At 43.9% G+C, this 24488-nt stretch overlaps 1 protein-coding gene across 1 annotated transcript in view; it reads left to right on the forward strand.

Annotated features, from left to right (window-relative positions):
- PRKD2 (protein kinase D2) overlaps window positions 1–24488 on the forward strand; it is a 397645-nt gene that overhangs the window by 323962 nt on the left and 49195 nt on the right. Inside the window, exons 12-15 of the mRNA XM_069207667.1 lie at window positions 10143–10215; window positions 12546–12652; window positions 14500–14661; window positions 17377–17475. Coding sequence (XP_069063768.1) covers window positions 10143–10215; window positions 12546–12652; window positions 14500–14661; window positions 17377–17475 — 441 coding nt within the window. The remainder of the gene's footprint in view (window positions 1–10142; window positions 10216–12545; window positions 12653–14499; window positions 14662–17376; window positions 17476–24488) is intronic.

The following is a 24488-nucleotide window of genomic DNA, read 5'->3' on the forward strand; positions in this document are numbered from 1 at the left end:
ATGCAGCTCACTACTTCACCAAAATGCCTTTGCCAAGTTTCTATTTTCAGCACATTAAAGGCCTGATGCAGAAACGTAATTGCCGGCCCTTTCAACAAGCTATTTTTGTCCCATACCGGCAAACACCGACTCAAATTAAGCAGGGTTTATCAAAAAAGTGTTCCTTTTGTATTTAAGAAGTTACTCTACACAGCATTCTGATGCTTTTTTTTCCTTAGGAGAAGCCATAAGCCTCTCCTCATGATTTATAGAAGCACATGGGGTACTACAAAAGCTTAGACCCTCTAACAGTACAAGCAGACATAAAATTAATTTTGTAAAGAGCGGAGAAATATATAACAATGACGGGGCAAAAGCAGAACCCCCTACCACTAACATTTGGCATAGTTTCGTATGCTTACTTACACGTAGTGACTAATTTGTAAGTGAAGCGTGCCGGTGCCTACAACTCTGTTTTAAAATACATGGCTGCTGCATATAGAAGTGCCAGAACTGAACACTAAGGCAGGTTAATCTGAAAGCCATCTCGTTCCAGTTTACTATATTTAGAGCCACTTCCTGCCTGTTCAACTCACTTATGCAGCTTTCTCCTCAATCCAAATGCCTCCATCAGGTTTCTCTTTTTATCACAGGAAATGCCTGATGTAGAAATGTAATTGCCGACCCTTCAAATAAACTATTTTTCCCCGTACTGGCAAACACCAACTGAAATTAAGCAGTGCTTATAAAAAGACGTGTGCCTTTTTTAAATAAGATGTTACTCTACACAACATGCTGATGCTTTTTTTGCTTATGAGCGAAGCCATAAGCCTCTCCTCGTGATTTGTAGGACCACGTAGGGTACTACAATGCTTAGGCCCTGTAACACTACAAGCTGGAGCCGCCATTTTGCTTATTTCTTTCAAAATGAGCACTGCTGGAGCATATCACCAACAGTGAAATATGGGGTATCTTTCACATCGAGATTGCCATTTTTAGGTTTCGAGTCACAGAGGGAGTGCCTCTCTCTTGCTACCCTGCCCCACCCCCCATGAAGCATTTAATTGGGATCAACTCTTGGGTTTCATTGACATATTCACAACAGAGCAAGTCAGTATGACTTGCACGACTTGTCACAGTAATAGGATTCTACTAGTTGTTTCCTAATCTCCAGCGGTAGTTAACGTTTCGTAATCCTAACATGCAAACATTTGGAACAACTCACAAACTAATGTGTGCATTCTGTAGCAATCTGTGAACTCCCTTTGTGTGTGCATTCCCCACAATGAGTAATATTCTGTCTAACACTGAACTACGGCCTCTCACAATCTCAACTCAATTATAAATATTAGAAAAAGGTTATAATAATGTTTCTTCTAAACTTCATAAACCGTCATAGGTGTTTATGTTGCGATGTATGTTGAATTAATAAACAACTTTTAATGGTTTATCAAATTTGTTTTAAATTTGATAAACCATTAAATGTTGTTCATTAATTCAACATACATCGCAACATAAACACCTATGAACGGTTTATGAAGTTTAAAACAAACATTATTATAACCTTTTTCTAATATTTATAATCCAGTTAGATAGTAACATAGAGAGTCATGACTGGCATTGTTAATGAGGAGCGGGGCGGCGTGTGCAGGGGGGCAGCGCACAGGAGCAGGTCAAAACAATTAATTCAAATAAAATAAAATAAACTTACCTTTCTCCTTGCCGTGCCACTCCTCTCCTCCGTCTCGCTGCAGGCAGGCACAGGCTCCCAACCTGCCTTGCGGGCAATTCTGACGCTGCTCAGAGCAGTGTCAGGATTGGCTGGGAGTGCCCTGGCTGGGCACTCCCAGGCAGACTGGGAGCCTGTGCAGGCTCTCTCCAGCCCAACAACTGTGTTGCTGGCCTGGAGAGAGCCTAAAGCGCATGTGTGTTTGGCTGGACCGAGATGTCCGGCCAAACAAACACACGTGATCTGAGGGGAGTGCACAGTGCACTCCCCTCGGTGCTCGTCCCCCTTGTTGCCCCGCCCCTTCCAACACAAAGGGATATTAAACCTATTTTTTTATCCCTTCATGGTGAAAGGTTTGCAGCTTCTGCTGCTTGGGAGGAAGGGGGGAGAGGAATGCTCCTCCGCCCTAATGGGGAGCCACCCCCGAACATAGAATGCAAAACTAAATACAAAGATGAAACCTATTGGCTTTGCCAATGCTTGTTAGATCAAGCTGTCAGCTAGCCAGTGCTAGACCTGTTGTGGGCTTACCAAAACATACAGGGGCTTGCAGCCCTCCCATTGCTTACCATTGAATGACTTTACTGTCATTCTCATTTGCCTGCTTCTTATTCAATGGGTTACCGTGTCTACCTTGTGTCTGTCCCTCCTTTGGAGCATTTCCTAATTACTTGTCGTTTTATTACTCACTTTTAGGAAACTACTTTTTTCTTTTGTCCTAATCATTTCACAAAGGTGCATGTGTTTTCGAGCTGTTGCCCTACTGTGCTTCTCTTCCCTTCTTCATGCTCTGTGTTGCTGTTTGTCATTCATGTGCTTTTCACCACCCACTCCATGATGCACTCACCTGTGTGTGCTTTTACCACCCAGCTCCACTTTGGCCTATCTGATTTGCTTTTTACCTTCCCCTTCTCTCCTCGTTGCTGTCTCTCTTGCTTGTTTGCTTTTCTCCACCATCCCAGTCCCTCTATTTTGCTTCCCCCACCCATGTCCTCCATATTGCACCTCCCACACGCTCCCCGTGTTGCGTCTGCCCATGTGTTGCTTCCCCACCTGCTCTAAAAAATACTTTCACTATTTCTTTCTTTTATTTAAAAGAAAAAAGCGCCAGCACCATTTTGTCGGTGCACACGTCTACAAAATGACGTGACTGGCTGCGTCAGACTTTTAAAAAAATTATTCTTTAACCATGCTGCACAGCAACAGGGATGTTGTACAGTATCACTAAACACATTGGTAAAGCCAATAGGTCCCTAAGGTGAGAACTTTTTGCTTTACCGGTGTATGCACTTTTATCCCAGAAGCCCTTGCTCTTTCTAGATTTGCAGTAGGAGGCATGTTCCTGCCTTCTAGAATATCTTCCCAGACAAAGTCCACTTTCATTATTCGTAGGGAATAACATTTATGGGTAAAATGGACAATGTGGTATAAAATCTGCCTCTACCCAAGAGCCTTGAATCGGGCTTGTAAGGTGCAGGGGAAAAAGAGAAAAAAGATGTGTAAGAACTAATTCAATTTGTGTAAGGAAACAGAAACAGGTTGCAGATAACGGAGCCTAACATCAGGTTAACATTTGATACTTGTAGGACCCAGAAAGAATTGTGTGTAAAGCTTTTGTACTGCAAGTCTCTTAGTGATGCCAGTAGAATGATATTTAATAGATGCAGACCGAAGGATGCAGAAGTAGACAACAAAATACCATAGTAAAAATAAGGTAAGGTTCGATGGCATCTGTCGCTGTAGATACACATGGTATGCATGAGCTCGCCATCTGGTGTTGGGTCGGAGTGTTACAAGTTGTTTTTCTTCGAAGAAGTGTTTTCGAGTCACGGGACCGAGTGACTCCTCCTTCTGTGCTCATTGCGCATGGGCGTCGACTCCATCTTCGATTGTTTTCTTTCCGCCATCGGGTTCGGACGTGTTCCTGTCGCTCCGAGTTTCGGAACGGAAAGATAGCTGAAAACGGAAGATTTTCGACGGTATCGTTGCGATCCGGTTAGAGATAGACACATACGACGACGCGTTGAACATCGAAGCGCTTCGGTGCCCTTCGGGGTAGATTTCGGCACCCCGTCTGGGCCTAGTCGGCCCGACCGCGTGGAGAACAACGCCGATGGAACGGACCCCGTTTCGATTCTGCCCCGAATGCCACAACAAATATCCTTATACGGACCTACACTCGGTCTGTAACCTGTGCCTGTCACCCGAGCACAGCGAAGAATCCTGTGAGGCCTGTCGGGCGTTCCGGTCCCGAAAAACTCTGCGCGACCGTCGAGCGAGAAGACTGCAGATGGCGTCCACGCCAAAAGAGCGTCGACAGTTCGAGACAGAAGAGGAACAGGAGGAATCCTTTTCCATCCAGGATTCAGACTCCGACGAGCTAGACTCTACAAAAACTGTGAGTAAGACGTCGAGATCAGACCTTAAAAAAGGAAAGAAGGCCCAGGGGACGCCACTGCCAACCGGCCATGGCTCCACCCAAATTCTCGGTGACCAACAATCGGCACCGAAAAAGGCCCATTCAGTGTCGAGATCGTCCGACTCCGGTCGAGACACCGGCACGCAGCCTCCTCGGGACCGAGAGAGTGCTAAACAGAAGCATCGACACCGAGAGTTCGGTGTCGACACGGATCGACGCCGAGACAGTGGCGCCGAAGACCATAGAGGCCAAGAATTTTCGGCACAGAAAAAGAGGAAGGTTACCTCGGAGCCGAAAAAACAATCGACAGGGTTTTCGGAGCCGAAAAAAGCGACATCAGACCCTGTTTCTGGCTCCTATACTGAAGAGCATTCTATGTCTTCTCAAATGAACAAACATAGATTTGAACAAGAACTGCAATCCACTGACGTGGATCACACGCAAAAGCGTATCTTTATTCAGCAGGGGACTGGGAAGATCAGTACCCTTCCACCTGTCAAACGAAAGAGAACGCTTCAGTTTACTTCTCAGCAACAAACAGCACAAAAGGTAACACCTCCTCCCTCACCTCCACCTGTAACTCCGGCTTCGCCAACTTACACCCCGTCACATTCGCCAGCTCACACCGCCATGAGCCACGATGACCAAGATCAGGATGCGTGGGACTTGTACGACGCACCAGTGTCTGATAACAGCCCAGACACATACCCAACTAGGCCATCACCACCGGAAGACAGCACAGCCTACTCACAAGTGGTGGCTAGAGCAGCACTATTCCATAATGTGGAACTCCACTCGGAACAAGTAGAGGATGATTTTTTATTTAACACCCTCTCTTCAACCCACAGCTCCTACCAAAGCCTGCCGATGCTCCCAGGCATGCTTCGCCATGCAAAGGACATTTTCAAGGAGCCAGTTAAAAGTAGGGCAGTGACGCCTAGGGTGGACAAAAAGTATAAGGCGCCTCCTACGGACCCTGTATTCATCACCTCTCAGCTGCCACCAGATTCTGTGGTGGTAGGGGCTGCCAGAAAACGGGCAAATTCACACACTTCTGGGGATGCACCTCCCCCAGATAAAGAAAGCAGGAAGTTCGATGCAGCCGGGAAGAGGGTTGCTGTCCAAGCAGCAAACCAGTGGCGCATCGCAAATTCACAAGCGCTGCTAGCGCGATACGACAGAGCCCACTGGGATGAGATGCAGCATCTCATTGAACATCTCCCAAAAGATCTGCAAAAAAGAGCAAAACAGGTTGTTGAGGAGGGTCAAAACATTTCCAACAATCAAATACGCTCCTCCATGGATGCAGCAGACACGGCCGCGAGGACCATTAATACGTCGGTTACCATCCGTAGGCACGCATGGCTCAGAACGTCTGGATTCAAGCCAGAAATTCAGCAGGCAGTGCTTAACATGCCAGTAAACGAAAAACTTCTGTTCGGTCCGGAGGTCGACACAGCCATAGAAAAGCTCAAGAAGGACACTGACACTGCCAAGGCCATGGGCGCACTCTACTCCCCGCAGAGCAGAGGATCTTATAACACCTTCCGCAAAACACCTTTTAGAGGAGGGTTTCGGGGTCAGGCCACACAAGCTAGCACCTCACAGTCCGCACCGCCCACCTACCAGGGACAGTACAGGGGAGGTTTTCGGGGCCAGTATAGAGGGGGACAATTCCCTAGGAATAGGGGAAGATTTCAAAGCCCCAAAACCACTACCAACAAGCAGTGACTCACATGTCACACACCCCTCCCACACAACACCAGTGGGGGGGAGGATACGTCAATATTACGAAGCATGGGACAAAATAACTACAGACACATGGGTCCTAGCAATTATCCAGCATGGTTATTGCATAGAATTCCTGCAATTCCCTCCAGACATACCACCAAAATCACAAAATTTATCAAAATACCATTCACAGCATCTACAGATAGAAGTTCAAGCACTACTGCAAAAAAATGCAATAGAATTAGTACCAAGCACACAAATAAACACAGGAGTTTATTCACTGTACTTCTTGATACCAAAAAAGGACGAAACACTGAGACCAATTCTAGACCTCAGAGTAGTAAACACATTCATCAAATCAGACCACTTTCACATGGTCACACTACAAGAAGTGTTACCATTGCTCAAAAAACACAACTACATGACAACCCTAGACCTCAAGGACGCATATTTCCATATACCAATACATCAATCACACAGGAAATATCTAAGGTTTGTATTCAAAGGAATACATTACCAATTCAAAGTATTGCCTTTTGGTTTAACAACCGCTCCAAGAGTATTCACAAAATGCCTAGCAGTAGTCGCTGCACACATCAGAAGGCAGCAAATACATGTGTTCCCGTATCTAGACGACTGGCTAATCAAAACCAGTTCGCTCACACAATGCTCAAACCACACAAATCAAGTCATACAAACCCTCTACAAACTAGGGTTCACCGTCAACTTTGCAAAATCAAACATTCTGACAAGCAAAGTACAGCAATATCTAGGAGCCATAATAGACACGACAAAAGGAGTAGCAACGCCAACTCCACAAAGGATCCACAATTTCAACAGGGTCATTCAACACATGTCTCCAAACCAAACAATACAAGCAAGAACAATACTACAGCTCCTAGGCATGATGTCCTCATGCATAGCCATTGTCCCAAACGCAAGACTGCACATGAGGCCCTTACAACAGTGCCTAGCCTCACAGTGGTCTCAAGCACAGGGTCACCTTCTAGATCTGGTGTTGCTAGACCGCCAAACTTACCTCTCGCTTCTATGGTGGAACAGTATAAATTTAAACATAGGGCGGCCTTTCCAAGACCCAGTGCCAGAGTACGTAATAACAACAGATGCTTCCATGACAGGGTGGGGAGCACATCTCAATCAACACAACATAAGAGGACAATGGAACATACATCAAACAAAACTGCATATAAATCATCTAGAATTATTAGCAGTTTTTCAAGCACTAAAAGCTTTCCAACCAATCATAACCCACAAATACATCCTTGTCAAAACAGACAACATGACAACGATGTATTATCTAAACAAACAAGGAGGAACACATTCAACGCAGTTAAGCTTGTTAGCTCAAAAAATATGGAAGTGGGCAATCCACCATCAGATTGGTCTAATAGCACAGTTTATTCCGGGGATCCAGAATCAGCTGGCAGACAATCTCTCTCGAGATCACCAGCAAGTCCACGAATGGGAAATCCACCCACAGATTCTGAACACCTACTTCACACTCTGGGGAACACCACAAATAGACTTATTTGCAACAAAGGAGAACGCAAAATGCCAAAACTTCGCGTCCAGATACCCACACAAGCAATCCCAAGGCAATGCCCTATGGATGAACTGGTCAGGAATATTTGCTTACGCTTTTCCTCCTCTCCCTCTCCTTCCTTACCTAGTAAACAAATTGAGTCAAAACAAACTCAAACTCATTTTAATAGCACCAACTTGGGCAAGACAACCCTGGTACACAACACTGCTAGATCTGTCCGTAGTACCACACATCAAACTGCCCAACAAACCAGATCTGTTAACGCAACACAACCAACAGATCAGACACCCGGACCCAGCATCGCTGAATCTAGCAATCTGGCTCCTGAAATCCTAGAATTCGGACACTTACAACTTAGCCAAGAGTGTATGGAAGTCATAAAGCAGGCCAGAAGGCCATCCACTAGACACTGCTACGCAAGTAAGTGGAAAAGATTTGTTTGGTACTGCCATCATAATCAGATACAACCGCTAGATGCAACTCCAAAACATATAGTAAATTACTTGCTCCATTTACAAAAAGCAAAGCTAGCCTTCTCTTCTATTAAAATACACCTTGCAGCAATATCTGCATACCTGCAAACTACCTATTCAACTTCCTTGTATAGGATACCAGTTATCAAAGCATTTATAGAAGGGCTTAAAAGAATTATACCACCAAGAACACCACCTGTTCCTTCATGGAACCTAAACGTGGTTCTAACAAGACTCATGGGCCCACCTTTCGAACCCATGCACTCTTGCGGAATACAATTCCTAACCTGGAAAGTTGCCTTTCTCATCGCCATTACATCTCTAAGAAGAGTAAGTGAAATTCAAGCGTTCACAACACAAGAGCCTTTTATACAAATACATAAAAATAAGGTCGTCCTACGACCTAATCCAAAATTTTTACCAAAAGTTATTTCACCATTCCATCTAAATCAAACGGTAGAACTACCAGTATTTTTCCCACAGCCAGATTCTGTGGCTGAAAGAGCACTACATACATTAGATGTCAAAAGAGCATTAATGTACTACATTGACAGAACAAAGAACATCAGAAAAACTAAACAGCTATTTATTGCATTCCAAAAACCTCATGCAGGTAACCCAATATCAAAACAAGGTATAGCCAGATGGATAGTTAAATGCATCCAAATCTGCTACCTTAAAGCAAAAAGACAACTGCCCATTACTCCCAGGGCACATTCAACAAGGAAAAAAGGTGCTTCAATGGCCTTTTTAGGAAACATCCCAATGCAGGAAATATGTAAGGCAGCCACTTGGTCTACGCCTCACACATTCACCAAACACTACTGTATAGATGTGCTATCCGCACAACAAGCTACAGTAGGTCAAGCTGTATTAAGAACTCTATTTCAGACAACTTCTACTCCTACAGGCTAAAACCACCGCTTATGGGGAACTAACTGCTTACTAGTCTATGCATACCATGTGTATCTACAGCGACAGATGCCATCGAACTGAAAATGTCACTTACCCAGTGTACATCTGTTCGTGGCATCAGTCGCTGAGATTCACATGGACCCACCCACCTCCCCGGAAGCCTGTAGCAGTTCAGAAGTTACCTTCAATTTTGTACATTTGTATATATATTACTTAATCCTTTAATAGGTACATACTTACATTTTTCATTGCGCGGGCACTATTACTATAGTACAACTCCTACCTCACCCTCTGCGGGGAAAACAATCGAAGATGGAGTCGACGCCCATGCGCAATGAGCACAGAAGGAGGAGTCACTCGGTCCCGTGACTCGAAAACACTTCTTCGAAGAAAAACAACTTGTAACACTCCGACCCAACACCAGATGGCGAGCTCATGCATACCATGTGAATCTCAGCGACTGATGCCACGAACAGATGTACACTGGGTAAGTGACATTTTCATTACATGGCTTTACGGAGCTGGACAGGAAGTGAGAAAATCAAGAAGAGAACTTGTTAGGAGTGGACGGAAGAGATGAAGACAGAAAGAAATGTTCATAGATGGGTAGAGAGAGACTAAGTTGGGAGAACATTGTGCTCACTGAGGCATCAGCATTGGGGGCAGCTTTCTCGGATGAAAATAAGGAGTAAAAAGTGATATAAAGCTAGATTAGTAAGAGAGGTTAAGAGGTTTAGAGACATTGATTGGAGGGAAGGTTGAGAAGTTTAAACACACATTAGAGGAAAGATAAGCAGACAAGCTTAGCACGAGAAAGCTTGTGGTTCAGATGCGATGGCCTGAAAAGGTTACAAAGGGAAAAACCGAGAACGGTCTTTACAAAGTTAGTGAGAGGTAGACCTGCAGAGAAATAGTGAAGTTTGCATATAGCAATAAGGAGATAGACAAGCTTAAAGAGAAAGATGATTTCTTATGCATAGCATATGAGAACCTTTCTTATCAAGAAACAGTGAAGAACTTACAAATAGATAGTGATTGTCGTGAAAAGAGAGAAATCACTAATTGGAAATGCTTCCAGAGATGGAGGACCAGCAAGCATATATTGAGGTAACAGAATTAGAGACTGAGAAAAGATTGAACCAATAATCTCGTGGTAAGAGGGAGAAAGGGGGTCCTCATGGCTCCAATAAAGAGAAAGAATGCAGTATTTAAGAACAGTGAGGCGAAATAGCGAACAGGAAGTTTAGACCCACATAGCATTACAGAGACAAGGGGAAGAGGCAGAGCCAGTGACTTCAGGAGTCTAAAACAGTCTGTTGTGTTCTATTCCAGGACATTGCAACAGTCTACCAGATCTTTCCAGATGAGGTGCTGGGCTCCGGACAGTTTGGTGTGGTGTATGGAGGTAAGTGTGTGTATGTGTGTGAAAGGTGCATGGGAATTGGAAGTAGGGATGTTATCACTGACACACTGATGTCAGTGCTTGTTTGATTTGGTGAAGAAAGGATTGGCAGATATTGGCAGTGAGGCTTGCAGGCAAATGAGACTGGATGGGCAAAGTTTACGGGCTCCATTAAAGTATACAAATGCACATTTGTATGAAACATTTGTTGACGATTTTATACAGTTACGATACAACATACACATACCTCATGCAATATATTTGAAGGGCCAAGCTGAAGATGGACTACAACTACTAACCAATCATTATTGTGAAATATTTGTCTTGCCTCAAAGGACAGCCAGGCTCAGTTTCCATTCCATTCGGCCTCCTGGGTACAGGATGTCTACTAGTTGCACTTGTAAGGCCCACCGGTGTTGCTTGTTAATTATTACACGTTTGTGTTCTGCAATACAAATATAGCCTCTTTCTGAAAAGCCAAGTCATATGATAGCCATAGGTAAGTACTGCCCAGTATTTGCCAGGGCTCTTTAGGACAGTGAGATAAGGGTACAAGGCGCCAACTTTTTAACAAAGTCAGTCTTTTCAACTCTGATACAAAACTATGCCCAAAATAGTAAAGCCCCGATAACTCTAAAATTCCCTCAACTTCTTGACACCATCTTTCTTAAGTAGAAATGATAGCATGTGTAATGAGCATTGCAGAAGGAAACTAAAACATACATATTTGCGGCTTATCATTTTAAATAATGAGGTGGACCCCGTTGAGGAAGGAGATTTTACTAAATTGGATATCCACATAGCAGCGTCCAAAATTCACCATCTTTCTTATCCCACACCACGTACAGATCAACAAAGAGATACAGTCAAATAAAACTTGACTTTTCTCTCATATACATTTCATTCCGAGAATCAGACTTCACTTGAAACGGATATGTACGAGAGCATCTGTAAATAGAAAAAATAATAGAGAATCCGAGAACTCAAGGATCCCTGTCTCCCTAGCGGTGGAGTTTGAGGGTCTTTAACCAAGAGATATTTTACCTGAAAAATGGCATAAGACTCTCACGAAGTCACGAGGGCCACACATGATTTGTTGGGAGTCAGACTAGCTTCTAAAGACAATCTTGATCGTGGTGAGACAGTCATGGGGGGTGTGTAGGCTAAGCGACTGTTGGCCTGATGCATATGAGGGTAGGTCGCTTATAATGGGTGCGAGTTGTGCATTGACATTTTGTAATCTGCCTATCATTTTGTAATGCAGCCTGTATAGTGTAGAAGGCATGTGAAAAAGCATATTTGAATAGGCTTTCAAAGCGGCCTGTCTAGTCAGTTTTAGTTGGTAGATAGGCTGAAATGTTCAGTAAATGGCTAGAAGTAAACATTTCTTGTTTTGGAAGACATGGAGGAGCAGACCACTGCACCCAAGGCTGCTCAATATAATTCCAAAAGGGTAGCTGCCTCATGGGATTTGAGAATCAGATCCCCTTTGAGATGTTGATATCTGATCAGTGTTTTGCAACCACATTTTTTGTTCCAAAGCAATAGCACCATTCTGTTTCTACTCCTAAATAGGATGGGGGTGCACTTTTTACACCTCCTTCCGATTTACAGTTCCTAATGTCTCAAAATGCCTTTTGCAAGTTGGTAAGACTTTTCTGACTCTTAAAAGGGCATTGTTGGGTGTTTTGACGTCACAAATCTGTGGTTTCCTCGGTATGCAGCAATCCCTGCCTACGTCCTTGGTGACAATAGACAGTTCACCGCCTGCACTGCACCTCTTAAATAACGCAGCAGTTGCCAGTGGTGAAATGCCACAGCAGGAGGCAAGGGAAAGCGGAGCTATTGAGGTGCACTCATTCTAAATAAAAAAGAAGGGGAGACAAAGAAACTTGAGGCAAGAGAGAAGGTGACTGTGGGGCAAACACCTGTGCCTTTAGTGTGTTGTTTCCACTGGAAACTATCTACAAATCATTTTGATGAATCACAGGTTTGCAACTGCAGAACACCTTTGTAAAAGAGACTCTGTATGTGTTGAGGATGATCCTAATTCAACACCCTCTTAGTTCTGTTGTATATTGGTATCTTGTAAAACTCTCCAATGCTTCGATTTCAAGCCAGAATATGTGCTGTTAATTCCATTAACTACAGCATTACTTGTCGATGACTTTACCTGACATCATAATATTCCTATATTCCTTCAAATAAACATTTGGGTTAGTCATGAAAGTGTTTGCTATGAGTTGCAGGTCTTTAGGAAGTCATTAGGATATCACTGTGTCAGGACTGTGAAAATGTAGTGTCAAAGCACCTGCAATGTATCTGTTTTGCAGGAAAACATCGCAAGACAGGCCGGGATGTGGCTGTGAAAGTGATAGACAAGCTGCGGTTTCCAACCAAGCAGGAGAGTCAGCTACGGAACGAGGTGGCCATACTGCAGGTGAGGGGCCATCGTGTCTTGAGCTAGCTCAGAGGGGCATGCCATATAGAAGTTTTGTACTTTATTGTTGCTGAGACCTCTGACTGCTCTTTGAACATCCTTTATTGAAGAGTTACCTGCAAGTATAGTGCACAACATCAGTGCCTTTCGACGCACAGCAGCAGCCTTGCATGAATACGTGAAGGATGATAAATGGACAGCATAAAGTTCTGGATCTCTACATGGCTTTGCCGATCACCAAGTTGTAACTTGACAAAATATGTAATTTTTGATATGGTAAATACTTCTGGATCGCCTTGCTGTGATCATCTGAGACATATTTGCAAGAGCTGAATGATGATCAAGTATGATGGACTGCAGTACTCCTTTCAAAGCTGAGATGACAGGTCAGAAAGAAACGCTGGCTGAAGCCAGCATAGTTTGTCTGGTGTACTCCTTAAGACATGAATCCTTAGCTGTAGACCTTCTGTGGTCTGGGTAAGTATTGGCCAAGCTCTTCTTCACCCTTTATAAAAGCAGCCTCTATCGTCATTTTGATTCTCTAGGAAATTAATTTTATTTCGTAATTTAAAACGGATTGTTTTATTCTTGCTTATACTTTTACCATAATTTGGGCCATGTATGATGAGGTTATGCCCCTTTAAAAAACGTTTCTGATTTCTATTGTTTGCAGTACGTTTTATAAACTTTTGAGTCATTAACAAAAGACCTTGTTCACCAGGAAATGGGTTCTCCTTAAGAGCAGTCCTTCAGTGGAGTGGGAACCAACAAAAGCTCCTTCTCTGAAGGGAAAAATGTTTTTGCTGTATTTCCCCATTTGTCTGTCACATTTTACACCATCTGGATACTGAATATGTGTTCATCACTGTGGCTTGCAGTTCCTCTAATGTAAAGCTTACAGTTTCCTCTGGTGGATAAGATGAAACTACTTAGAATTTAAAAATTACAAATTCTGGCATTTGCAAGAAAGACATGTCATTAAATGCATCAATATAAATGGTTTCCCCTTTCCACTAGGGCAACCCCTTCTTTATTACTGCTGGCACGAATACTGTTTCCTGTGACTGTTGTGGACAAGCCTGCCCTTATCCCCTTCTCAGGTGCAGCCGTCAAAATGTCAGCTGGTCCACATTTGTAATTTCTGAAGTTGGGGAATTTTGCCTGGTTACCACCATACCAGGGAAAATAGACAGACACAACTCCCAAAATCAGACCTTTGTCCGGTAGAGCTGTAGCCTGTCCCTCCTTTAAACCAAATGGCCATCTTGAGAAAGCCACCACTGCCTCCCAGCACAATCTTGCCCATCACAATTAGAGTGTTGATTTTTTTTCTTCACAGGTGTGGCATATTGACATCTTGGTTATATTGACATGCATACATTACAAAGCATTTCTGAAAAGTATAAACAGATCTCTTAAAATGAGCTCAAAGGGAAGCTAAATCACACTCCCCTCTTTGTCACTAAAAACTAAATATAGAGAAACCACAAATCTAGATCCAAGACCTTCACAGTATTTAGAGTCGAGAACATTTTGCTTAGGAGTCGCTGTTTGGAGAATGCCGATTTGAGTGATTCAGCAAGAACTCTTTAATCAAATTATCATCACTGTATTAATCCCCCCCCCCCAACTAGAACTCACAGTGCTGATCTTATGGAAACTAAAGTTGTAGTGCTGTTGTTGCTTATCTCTCTCCTGAAGCTGTATGTTCCCTCTGCACATCTTATGATTTATGGCTCTCTACCAGCTTGCATAATAATAAGGCGATTTTTCTCATAGAGGGGGCAGATGTCAGAGCTCTGAAGAGGATAACTCTGCTTTTGACCATTTATGTTTACCCTCTCTAGAGCCTGAGGCACGCTGGCATTGTGAACTTGGAGTGCATGTTTGAGACACCAGAGAAGGTATTTGTGGTGATGGAGAAGCTGCACGGGGACATGTTGGAGATGATTCTGTCCAGTGAGCGAGGGCGTCTCCCAGAACGACTTACCAAGTACCTCATCACTCAGGTGGGACTTCTGTTGTAGATTCTCTGCTACCCTCTTCCTTCCTCTGAATTCCATTTTTAGTAAGTTGCTTCCCTTTGCAGCCACACTTTGTCAGCCCACTCCCCCTTTCTCTCTTTGGCAGTACAGGTAGCTTAATTTGCAATCATTTATTTACAAGCTACTGTTTTCTCTCATTGTCCATAATAGTCCACCTTTCAAACCACATTTGCTTTCCGTGAGGTCCGTCCCTCGGTCCTCTTACTTGGTGCTTCCATTCTTTGCAAGCCACTTTCTTAAACAATATATTTGTACGCTGCAAACTGATTCGCAAAATCAACGCCTTTGCAATTGCACAGGGGTACTTTGAGATTGGTAAACATTTTGGACGCAGTTACCCACAATGAATTGTAAAAGCGAGGTGGCAGGAATTGGTGTCTCCTTGAGAGTCTGTATTCAATCATGAATGCCTTTTGACCATAATTGAGGTCGCCTACCATTGATACATTTCAGAAACCCACAAGGAGTTGGTACCACATTCACAAATGAAAGCTATTTCGGAGGCACAGCATCCAACTGCAGAATGGTTGCGTTCAGCATTAGGGGAAACTGGCAGAGGGGCCCATGGATCCGGACCCGCTGCACACTTCCAAATGCCACATTAAATAACATTTATTTTTAAAAGCAGCACCTTCCCCTTTAAGAGACAGGGACGGGCTTAAGGGGATAAATGCCAGCATTAATTAAATGTGGAGGCAGGAATGGAGACCTGCATTTCCACTAAATTATGGTATAAGTATAAATGAGTGTACCTCTAGTGAAATTAATAAACTAGGGTTCCTTACCTCTACAATAATAATTGCAGGTGTCTGCCATTCTTCAATAAAAAAATCCAGGGTTATGCCATTTTCGAGCGAATACATAGAAGACCTGTGTAGTTATAAATCAGGTCTAGGCCAATTATGATACATACCGACATGATAATACAGTAAAAATGTACCAACAACTTTACTAAAATTTAGGAATTCAGTTATATGGGGAAGACCAAGATGTGATTTGTGGTAGTATCCCAGGCGATAATATCTACCAGGTGGGACCGCACATTTTGGAATTTGTTTCCTGATGGGGCAAAATAGCTTTAGCCTAGATTGTTGTATCATTTTTACAGTCTACTGGTACAGCTGCCTTCAAAAGTATTGAAGTTATTTACTTTGATTTGGGAACAGAAAGGATACAGGGTGGCCCTCAGCACTGCAATCACCAAGTATAGAAGGAGGACTGGCCTACTCACCTACAAGCTTTCATTTCTAAATGTACAACTCCAGTGTGTAGCTCGGTGGTTTGCAGAAGTTATCACTGGGAAGTGAAATATATAATGAGTGGATCAAAGCAGGTGGTGATGGGGCATTAATTTGGACTGAAGGTCCCATGGTTTGTAAGAATAGCAAGATACTGTTGGAGTAACTGACAAAAGAAAACTCCTGATTGAGTCGCTTACACTCGAGCATTCCTGAAATAGCAGCTACCAAATAACCGGTATGCTGAATACGAGTTTATAGCATTCATGAAAGATGCAGACCTTTCACCAAATAGTGCAGTTCTACAAAATCTCGAAGGAGCAGTTTTTGAAAAACTGGTGGATATAATACACTATCTGGGGAGCGAACCGAAAAGAGCCAGCTGCAGGCCATCTTAAAGTTTCTAATGTCATAAGTGTCTGAAAGATTGGCAGTTACTCGAATTTATAGTGCCTTACTAAGGACTGATAAATTATTTACAGCAGTTAGGTACATGACAAACAGCAAAATAAGTACCAACGATGGGAATATGTTTCAGCATAACACACCGAACATCTTCAGAAATGAGATTTAACTTCTGTAATTTAATGTTTACATAAAACGCACCTCGTTCACTGTGTTTTATATCAGTATCTGATTGTCCAAGATGTTCTGAGCCAGATCCAGATTGTATAGACACATGTACAACATAGTACCAGCACGTGATTGTTGAAATGGTTGGGAAAGTGATAGACAGACCAATATAAATTAAACAGGAACTGTGTTTGTGAGGATTTATGTATGCTCTGGCCCAGAGAGTGGAAATATAGCAACACATTTATAGACCTTCAGTTGTTTTTTGCTGTGAGAAATAAAGCCATGGCCTGGTAACCCTCAGGGGCTCCAGGCGAGAAGTATTATATTTCGGAAAAAGTAAGGGTAAAAGATTATTATTAGACAGTGCACATTGAACCCAGGGCATCTTAATACATACATTCATGCCTGCAACGGTACACCTCAGGAAGCTTTATTGTCCAGGGCATCTCGTCATTAGCGGCACTGGCCTAAACTTTCCTCACCAGAGAGCTTGGAAACCGAGGCACCTTGTTAACTTACACGAAAATCTCTGATCATTTTAACTTTTTCTCTTGTGGCCCATAAACTCAGCAAAACAGTTTTTATCTTGGAGCATCCTACCTGCCAACGTTTTGTCCAGAGTGACACATGAGTTTATGGAGAGGCTTCTTTTCCCCAGAGACGATGCGTTCCTCCTACTAGCACCTCAAGTATTACAGCTACCTGCTATATATCAGTCCTTATTGTTCCACCTGCGTGTTGTATTCTAGTCTAAAGTCTTTCTGAAGATACAGCAGTGCCCTCTTCCCCACATTTGTGGATGAGTCCGAGAGAGTGATGCTGCAGCCTCTGAAACTCTTCCCATTATCTCTTTTTTCCTGCACAGATTCTGGTTGCTCTTCGGCACCTGCATTTCAAGAACATTGTTCACTGTGACCTGAAACCGGAAAACGTGCTGCTAGCCTCTGCTGATCCATTTCCACAGGTGAGTTCACTCTTATATCCCATCTTAGGATCCCAAAGGTTAGATCTGCAGTACTCTCCGAATGAGCTATCTCGTTCCTGGGAATCAATGATTGGCTGCTCTTACATCATCCATAAGCGGTGCTGGTAAAGAACTTCTCAGCTACATTAAAGTGATAGTACAGCAGAACCTGGGAAAGGTGTACAGCTTCATAAAATGTGCAAACCAGCCCTCATATATAAATTTAGAAATCCTCTTCAACATCCACCATACCCTCTGCAATCGGGTCTTTGGACACGTATCACTCACCATGACATAGCAGTAGACAGACGGTTGGCTCATGATCTTTCATTAATGATAATTTGCTTGTGATTAAACTACATGTTCGATGGCATCTGTCGCTGTAGATACGCATGTTTTGCAATAGCTCGCCATCTGGTGTTGGGCCGGAGTGTTACAAGTTGTTTTTCTTCGAAGAAGTCTTTCGAGTCACGGGACCGAGTGACTCCTCCTTTTGTCTCCATTGCGCATGGGCGTCGACTCCATCTTCTATTGTTTTTTTTCCGCCATCGGGTTCGGACGTGTTCCTGTCGCTCCGAGTTTCGGAACGGAAAGATAGCTAATTTCGGAAGATTTTCGTCGGTATTGTTGCGTTCGGGATCGGCGTAGTTAGATTCAACACCAGATCGAAGAGCTCCGGTGCCCTTCGGGGTAGTTTTTCGATCCCCCGTCGGGGCCTGGTCGGCCCGACCGAGTGCTGAAGAACGCCGATGGAACGGACCCCGTTCCGTTTCTGTCCCAAATGCCACAATAAATACCCCTATACAGACCAACACTTGGTTTGTAACCTGTGCCTGTCACCTGAGCACAGTGAAGACACCTGTGAGGCCTGTCGTGCGTTCCGGTCCCGAAAAACACTCCGAGACCGTCGAGCCAGAAGACTTCAGATGGCGTCCGCGCCGACAGCCCACCGAGAGTTCGAGGAACAAGGAGAGGAAGGTACCTTCTCGATCCAAGACTCAGACTCCGAAGGATTCGACGATACACAAACCGTGAGTAAGACGTCGAAAACCACACAGAGGAAGATTTACAAGGCCCAGGGGACGCCACTGCCATCAGGCCATGGCTCCACCCATAAATTCGGTGACCGACCGTCGGCACCGAAAAAGGCCCAAACAGTGCCGAGATCGTCCGACTCCGGTCGAGACACCGGCACGCAGCCTTCTCGGGACCGAGAAAGTGCTGGAGACAAGCCTCGACACCGAGATGCCGGTGTGGACACGGCTCGATGCCGAGACAGCGGCACCGAAGAAGATCGACGCCGAGAGGTTTCGGCCCCGAAAAAGAAAAAAGTCACCTCGGAGCCGAAAAAACACGCAGACAGGGTTTCGGTGCCGAAACAAACTGCAAGCGACCCAGCTTCAGGCTCTTATACAGAAGAGCACTCGCTAACCTCCCAAATGCAAAAGCATAGGTTTGAGGAAGAGCTACAATCAACTGATGTGGACCATACGCAAAAGCGTATTTTCATACAGCAGGGGACAGGAAAAATAAGCACCCTTCCCCCCATTAGAAGAAAGAGAAGGTTGGAGTTCCAAACTGAACAGACACCACAACCAAAAGTGGTGAAAAGAGTTACCCCACCACCCTCTCCTCCACCCGTGATTAACGTCTCACCAGCACAAACTCCATCACACTCCCCAGCTCACACCACCATAAGCCAGGGTGACCAAGATCAAGACGCATGGGACCTATACAACGCCCCAGTGTCGGATAACAGTCCGGAGGCATACCCTACGAAGCCATCTCCACCAGAGGACAGCACCGCGTATTCTCAAGTGGTGGCTAGAGCAGCACAATTTCACAACGTAAGCCTCCACTCAGAACAGGTCGAGGATGATTTTTTATTCAACACACTCTCCTCCACCCACAGCTCATACCAAAGCCTGCCTATGCTCCCTGGTATGCTCCGGCACGCAAAAGAAATCTTTAAGGAGCCGGTCAAAAGTAGGGCAATCACACCAAGGGTGGAAAAAAAGTATAAGGCGCCTCCTACAGACCCGGTTTTCATCACTACACAGCTGCCACCAGACTCTGTCGTTGTAGGAGCAGCTAGGAACAGGGCCAACTCCCACACATCTGGAGATGCACCACCCCCAGATAAAGAAAGCCGCAAGTTCGATGCAGCTGGTAAGAGAGTCGCAGCACAAGCTGCAAACCAGTGGCGCATCGCGAACTCCCAGGCACTACTTGCGCGCTATGACAGAGCCCACTGGGACGAGATGCAACATCTCATTGAACATCTGCCCAAGGACTTACAAAATAGGGCAAAACAAGTGGTTGAGGAGGGACAGACCATTTCTAACAACCAGATCCGCTCCTCCATGGACGCTGCAGATACAGCTGCACGGACAATTAATACATCTGTAACTATCAGAAGGCATGCATGGCTCCGAACGTCTGGATTTAAACCAGAGATTCAACAAGCAGTTCTCAATATGCCTTTTAACGAAAAAGAACTGTTCGGTCCAGAAGTGGACACAGCGATTGAGAAACTCAAAAAAGATACGGACACTGCCAAAGCCATGGGCGCACTCTACTCCCCGCAGAGCAGAGGGAATTACAGCACATTCCGTAAAACACCCTTTCGAGGGGGGTTTCGGGGTCAGAGCACACAAGCCAGCACCTCACAAGCAACACCGTCCAGTTACCAGGGACAGTATAGAGGAGGTTTTCGGGGACAATATAGAGGAGGGCAATTCCCTAGGAATAGAGGAAGATTTCAGAGCCCCAAAACCCCTACTACTAAACAGTGACTCACATGTCACTTACCCCCTCCACACAACACCAGTGGGGGGAAGAATAAGTCATTATTACAAAGCATGGGAGGAAATCACTACAGACACTTGGGTTCTAGCAATTATCCAACATGGTTATTGCATAGAATTTCTACAATTCCCTCCAAACATACCACCAAAAGCACAAAATTTGACAACACACCATTCCAATCTCCTGGAGATAGAAGTGCAGGCACTATTGCAAAAGAATGCAATCGAATTAGTGCCAAACACACAAATAAACACAGGAGTTTACTCACTGTACTTTCTGATACCAAAGAAGGACAAAACGCTGAGACCAATCCTAGACCTCAGAGTAGTGAACACTTTCATCAAATCAGACCACTTTCACATGGTCACACTACAAGAAGTATTGCCATTGCTAAAACTACACGACTACATGGCAACTTTAGACCTCAAGGATGCTTATTTCCATATACCAATACACCCATCGCACAGGAAATACCTAAGGTTTGTATTCAAGGGAATACATTAACAATTCAAGGTACTGCCTTTCGGATTAACAACCGCACCAAGAGTCTTTACCAAATGTCTAGCGGTAGTCGCTGCACACATAAGAAGGCAGCAAATACATGTGTTCCCATATCTAGACGACTGGCTAATCAAGGCCCATTCGTTAATAGAGTGCTCAAATCACACAAATCATATCATACAAACCCTCTTCAAACTAGGGTTCACCGTCAATTTCACAAAATCCAAAATTCTGCCGCGCAAGGTACAACAATACCTGGGAGCCATAATAGACACATCAAAAGGAGTAGCCACTCCAAGTCCACAAAGAATTCAAAATTTCAACACCATCATACAACGCATGTATCCAACACAAAGAATACAAGCAAAGATGATATTACAACTCCTAGGCATGATGTCTTCATGCATAGCCATTGTCCCAAACGCAAGACTGCACATGAGGCCCTTACAACAGTGCCTAGCATCACAATGGTCACAAGCACAGGGTCACCTTCTAGATCTGGTGTTAATAGACCGCCAAACTTACCTCTCGCTTCTGTGGTGGAACAACATAAATTTAAACAAAGGGCGGCCTTTCCAAGACCCAGTGCCACAATACGTAATAACAACAGATGCTTCCATGAAAGGGTGGGGAGCACACCTCGATCAACACAGCATACAAGGCCAATGGAACGTTCATCAAACAAAACTGCATATAAATCACCTAGAACTTCTAGCAGTTTTTCAAGCACTAAAAGCTTTCCAACCAATAATAGTTCACAAATACATTCTCGTCAAAACAGACAACATGACAACAATGTATTATCTAAACAAGCAAGGGGGGACGCACTCCACGCAGTTAAGCCTGCTAGCACAAAAGATTTGGCGTTGGGCAATTCACAACCAAATTCGCCTAATAGCACAATTTATACCAGGGATCCAAAATCAACTCGCAGACAATCTCTCTCGAGATCACCAACAGGTCCACGAATGGGAAATTCACCCCCAAATTCTGAACACTTATTTCAAACTCTGGGGAACACCTCAGATAGACTTGTTTGCGACAAAGGAGAACGCAAAATGACAAAACTTCGCATCCAGATACCCACACAAACAGTCCCAAGGCAATGCCCTATGGATGAACTGGTCAGGGATATTTGCTTACGCTTTTCCTCCTCTCCCTCTCCTTCCTTACCTGGTAAACAAACTCAGTCAAAACAAACTCAAACTCATATTAATAGCACCAACTTGGGCAAGGCAACCCTGGTACACAACGCTGCTAGGCCTATCAGTAGTACCCTGCATCAAATTGCCCAACAGGCCAGATCTGTTGACACAGCACAACCAAAAGATCAGACACCCAGATCCAGCATCGCTGAATCTAGCAATCTGGCTCCTGAAATCCTAGAATTCGGGCACTTACAACTTACCCAAGAATGTATGGAAGTCATAAAACAAGCCAGAAGGCCATCCACCAGGCACTGCTATGCAAGTAAATGGAAGAGGTTTGTTTGCTACTGCCATATTAATCAAATACAACCATTACACACAACTCCAGAACATGTAGTGGGTTACTTGCTTCACTTACAAAAATCTAACCTGGCTTTCTCTTCCATTAAAATACACCTTGCAGCAATATCTGCATACCTGCAGACTACCTATTCAACTTCCCTATATAAGATACCAGTCATTAAAGCATTCATGGAGGGCCTTAGGAGAATTATACCACCAAGAACACCACCTGTTCCTTCATGGAACCTAAATGTTGTCCTAACTAGACTTATGGGTCCACCTTTTGAACCCATGCACTCTTGCGAAATACAGTTCCTAACCTGGAAGGTGGCATTTCTCATCGCCATTACTTCCCTAAGAAGAGTAAGCGAGATTCAGGCGTTTACAATACAGGAACCTTTTATACAACTACACAAGAATAAGGTCGTCCTAAGGACCAATCCTAAATTTTTGCCAAAGGTTATTTCACCGTTCCATCTAAATCAAACAGTGGAACTTCCAGTGTTCTTTCCACAGCCAGATACCGTAGCTGAAAGGGCACTACATACATTAGATGTCAAAAGAGCATTGATGTATTACATTGACAGAACAAAAAACATCAGAAAGACTAAACAACTGTTTATTGCATTTCAAAAACCTCATGCAGGAAACCCAATATCAAAACAAGGTATAGCCAGATGGATAGTTAAATGCATCCAAATCTGCTACCTTAAAGCTAAACGACAGCTGCCCATTACACCAAGGGCACACTCAACCAGAAAGAAAGGTGCTACCATGGCCTTTCTAGGAAACATCCCAATGCAAGAAATATGTAAGGCAGCCACATGGTCTACGCCTCACACATTCACCAAGCACTACTTTGTAGACGTGTTATCCGCACAACAAGCCACAGTAGGTCAAGCCGTATTAAGAACATTATTTCAGACTACTTCCACTCCTACAGGCTGATCCACCGCTTTTGGGGAGATAACTGCTTACTAGTCTATGCAAAACATGCGTATCTACAGCGACAGATGCCATCGAACTGAAAATGTCACTTACCCAGTGTACATCTGTTCGTGGCATCAGTCGCAGTAGATTCGCATGTGCCCACCCGCCTCCCCGGGAGCCTGTAGCAGTTTGGAAGTTACCTTCAACTATTTATATATGTATCATCTCAACCTTAAATAGGTGCATACTTAGTCACTCCATTGCATGGGCACTATTACTACAATTCAACTCCTACCTCACCCTCTGCGGGGAAAAACAATCGAAGATGGAGTCGACGCCCATGCGCAATGGAGACAAAAGGAGGAGTCACTCAGTCCCGTGACTCGAAAAACTTCTTCGAAGAAAAACAACTTGTAACACTCCGGCCCAACACCAGATGGCGAGCTATTGCAAAACATGCGAATCTACTGCGACTGATGCCACGAACAGATGTACACTGGTAAGTGACATTTTCATTTAGTGATTTTTAAGCTTTGTACTGTCATCCGTAACAACACAAAGCAAACTCAATATCTGTTCTTTGCTAGCCTTACCTTTTTAAGCTTTGAGAGTTGTGCGTTTTTATGGCATTTTACTATTTAATCTATAACCCCAGCAAATCTTTTGCTCCTGATAAGGTGTGCATTAGGTCCTTCATTAGAAAATCTTATGAACAGGCGAGAAAGTGTGTTTTCTAAGTTGGAAAATTGCTTCTTTGGTAGGTATTACTTTTACGTATGAAGGAAGGCAAGTTGGCGTCTTTGTTGGCTGTTGAACCATTCAGTTTCCTTTTGAATTCCAGTTTTTCTTATACATTATCCAACTATCTGGACAAAGGTTATTCTGGATTTTCAAGTTAACCAGTTGAATATTGCCAGGGCAAAATGGTGTTTATAATGATGGGAAATAAACTGTATTTTGCCTTTTCTGTATGGTGTCCTATTAATTTCACTTTACTTCATTTAGTACACCGAGGCTGCTGAATTAATATACCTCTTGGCTTTAACAGCATTTCACTGTAAGCATAATTCAGTGCCACAGTTCACTGTGTTAGCTGAATGTACACATATTTCATTAAAGCTCATGGCTAATTTTTAAATTCTCACTCATTATTGCTACTGATTACTCTCTGGGTTCAGATGCAGTCACATATGTTGATAATGGCTGGGCTACCTTCAGAAACCTGTTTAGGCCATTTATTTTTCCCAGTTCCATTCTCAGCCATCACCTGCCTGCTATTCATGC

This window comes from Pleurodeles waltl, chromosome 9, assembly GCF_031143425.1.
Source record: "Pleurodeles waltl isolate 20211129_DDA chromosome 9, aPleWal1.hap1.20221129, whole genome shotgun sequence".
In the NCBI taxonomy this organism is placed as follows: domain Eukaryota; kingdom Metazoa; phylum Chordata; class Amphibia; order Caudata; family Salamandridae; genus Pleurodeles; species Pleurodeles waltl.